The 2,798-nt window shown below is 34.6% G+C and overlaps 1 protein-coding gene across 2 annotated transcripts in view; it reads right to left on the minus strand.

Annotated features, from left to right (window-relative positions):
* Nucleotides 1–1,952: 1,952 nt before the first annotated feature.
* The window catches only part of fd102C (forkhead domain 102C), a 1,371-nt gene continuing 525 nt past the window's right edge, over nucleotides 1,953–2,798 (minus strand). The window contains exons 1-2 of one of the 2 annotated variants that reach the window (XM_085661908.1): nucleotides 2,507–2,798; nucleotides 1,953–2,413 (exon numbers count right to left, since the gene is read on the minus strand). The exon at nucleotides 2,507–2,798 is cut by the window's right edge and continues 525 nt beyond it. In XM_085661908.1, coding sequence (XP_085518034.1) covers nucleotides 1,953–2,413; nucleotides 2,507–2,798 — 753 coding nt within the window. The other variant, XM_035867183.2, reaches the window with a different exon arrangement.

Raw genomic sequence — 2,798 nt, forward strand, 5'->3', positions numbered from 1 at the left:
TCTTCTTTTTTTTTTTTTTTATCTTTCAACGTTAATCGTCCGATTGTCAGCCAACAATTTTTTCAACGGCGATTCGACCAAAATGAATATATTATGAAAATAGATAAGCAACCGAAAAAGAAATATCTTTCTCTTTTATTTTTCAACGTGTACCTTGCTTCTTTTGTAGAAAGAAAAAAAAGATAATGAAAAACGAAAAAAAAAAAAAAAAAAAAAAAAAAAATAAAAAAAAGGATCGAGCAATAAGTTTGAAACCTGAAAAAGTTTTTCTTTTCTTTTTTCTTTTTTTTTTTCTTTCTTTCTTTCTTTTCTTCTTTTTTCTTTTTTCTTTTTTTTTTTTTTTTTTTTTTTTTTAATAAGAAAAGAGTTAGGTGGAAAAAGAATGAAAGATTCGTTGTTTATTTGTTTAATATTTTTTTTTTTCTTTTCTTTCTTTTCTTATTTTTTATTTTATTTTATTTTATTTATTTATTTATTTATTTTTTTTCGTATGGGAACAGAGACTTTATTAAATTTATTTATTTGTTAAATCACTTTCTATAGGTAGGCTCGCGCGATCTTGTCACTTTCGTTCATTTATTTGTTTGTTTGTTTATTTTTTTATTCATCATGTTTTTCTTTCTTTCGTTGGCGAAGTTTTTTTTTTCTCTTTTCTTTCTTCTTCTTTCCTTTCTTTTTTTTTCTTTTCTTTTCTTTTTTTTTTTTTTTCTTTTTTTCGGTTTAATCAATCGAGAGAGACAATTCGCGATATACGACGACGAAAACTCGCGTTTTAACGATGTACATCGAATTTGTTTAAGGGGGAAAAGAAAAAAAAAAAGAAATAAGAACAAAGAAAAAGGAAAAAAGAAAAAAGAAAAGAAAAAATAAATAAATGAAAAGAAAAAAGAAAATAAAAATTGTCTTTCTAAGTCTTTTTAACATCGAATTATATTCGTTCACATCACTTTTCCTCCTTCTTCTTCTGTTTTTTTCACTGGATGATGATGATGATGATGATGATGATGATGATGATGATGATGATGATGATGTTGTTGATGATGATGATGACGATAATGATGATAGTGGTGATGACGATGAGGATGACGATGACAATGACGATGACGATGACGATGATCATTGTTTCTTATCGCTAGACACTGGTCGAGCGATATCCAATCGCATACACATATACATACATACCTATCATACATACATTTGCATACATACATACATACATACATACAAACGTGAATATACGAAGATTCTTTGTACAGATGATGATACACTTTTATTTTTGTTCTTTTTTCTTTTTCTTTTTTTTTTTCCTCCTATTCTTTTCGTTTGGTACATCGAAAAAAAAAGAAAAACAGAAAAAAAAAAGAAGAAAGAAAACAATGTCTATTTTTACAATACCACTACGTATAATCTATCTATGCGAATTGTTTGTTTATTCTTTTCTTTTATTCCTTCCTTCTTTATATTACACTTTGAACATACGTGAGAGATCTTTGACTCGATTTTATATCTATTTACAAGTATGTAATTATAAATCCTTCTCTCTCTCTCTCTCTCTCTCTCTCTGTATTCTTTTTTTTCTTCTTTTTTAAGAAGCATCAGTCTCCCTGATAATCTTGATAAGAACAGATAGGGGCTTATTGCACTTAATCGTTCGTCGATGTTAAATCAAACTTTCACATAAGGGTATCGATGGAGATCACTATGTGTACGTATCTAAACGACGTTTATTTTTTGTTTATTATTTTTTTGTGTTTTTCTTTTTGAGAGGGGGGGGGTGAGGAGGGTTTTTTTGTTCTTGATGATTTTCAGACACTCTTTTGAAATTTCATTTCGTCGAAGAGAAAGAGAGATAGATGTATACACGCACATAAACGCACATGCATATATGCACGCACGCACGCACACACACACACACACATACACACACACGCAACACATATTTCGAGATTCTATTAGACACCAGAAGCGTTACTGGCGTTTGCCGGTACGTAATAATTCCTAACGTGTACGTGATTGTGAAGATGAAGGGATGGCAATTGTTGTGGTCCAGTTTGTAAACTCCGATCGTTCCAATGTCCAATCGGTGAGACCAATTTCGCCTCTGGACTGGCCGATGGCGTTGTCCCGTTCGGCGACGGAATAGCATTGCTCTCAGCTACAACGTCAACGTCGACGTCTACGTCAACGTCCTCGTCTTGTTCCTGTTCGTGTTCTTGAAGATCATGTAATTCGTCTTCCTCGCTGCAACTGAATCTTCTTGATTTGTTCGATCTTAAATCCGACTCGATGTGATGTTGATCGTCCGGCGCCAATAAAGAAGCTACGTCGAACTGTCGTTTTCTCGATGGTTGAAGAGACGACGATTGTCTGATCGAACGATTTTGAAAAGTATGTTGTTGCTGTTGTTGCTGTTGTTGCTGTTGTTGTTGCTGTTGCTGTTGTTGCTGTTGTTGTTGTTGTTGTTGTTGTTGCTGCTGCTGCTGTTGATGATGATGATGATGATGATGGTGATGATGATGATGAGAATGCGGAGGTGGAGGGGGCGGCGGTGGCGCAGGACTCGTCCAAATTCCCGTGATCTGTTGAGAAGCAACGGTTGGACCAACTAACGCCGATGCGGAAGGTGGTGGTGTAGCTGGCAATGGTGGTGGACTAGGACTGTCAGGTTCCTCGTCAACGGCTAAACCCATATGCCTTCGTACCTTTCTTTGGGCTTTACGTCTACGAAAATCACCGCGTCTAAAATCCTCGAGATTTGCCGGATGAATGGCCCAATAATGACCCTTCCCGTTGGCACT

This window comes from Vespa mandarinia, chromosome 16, assembly GCF_050613455.1.
Source record: "Vespa mandarinia isolate Hongniang chromosome 16, ASM5061345v1, whole genome shotgun sequence".
Taxonomy (NCBI): Eukaryota; Metazoa; Arthropoda; class Insecta; order Hymenoptera; family Vespidae; genus Vespa; species Vespa mandarinia.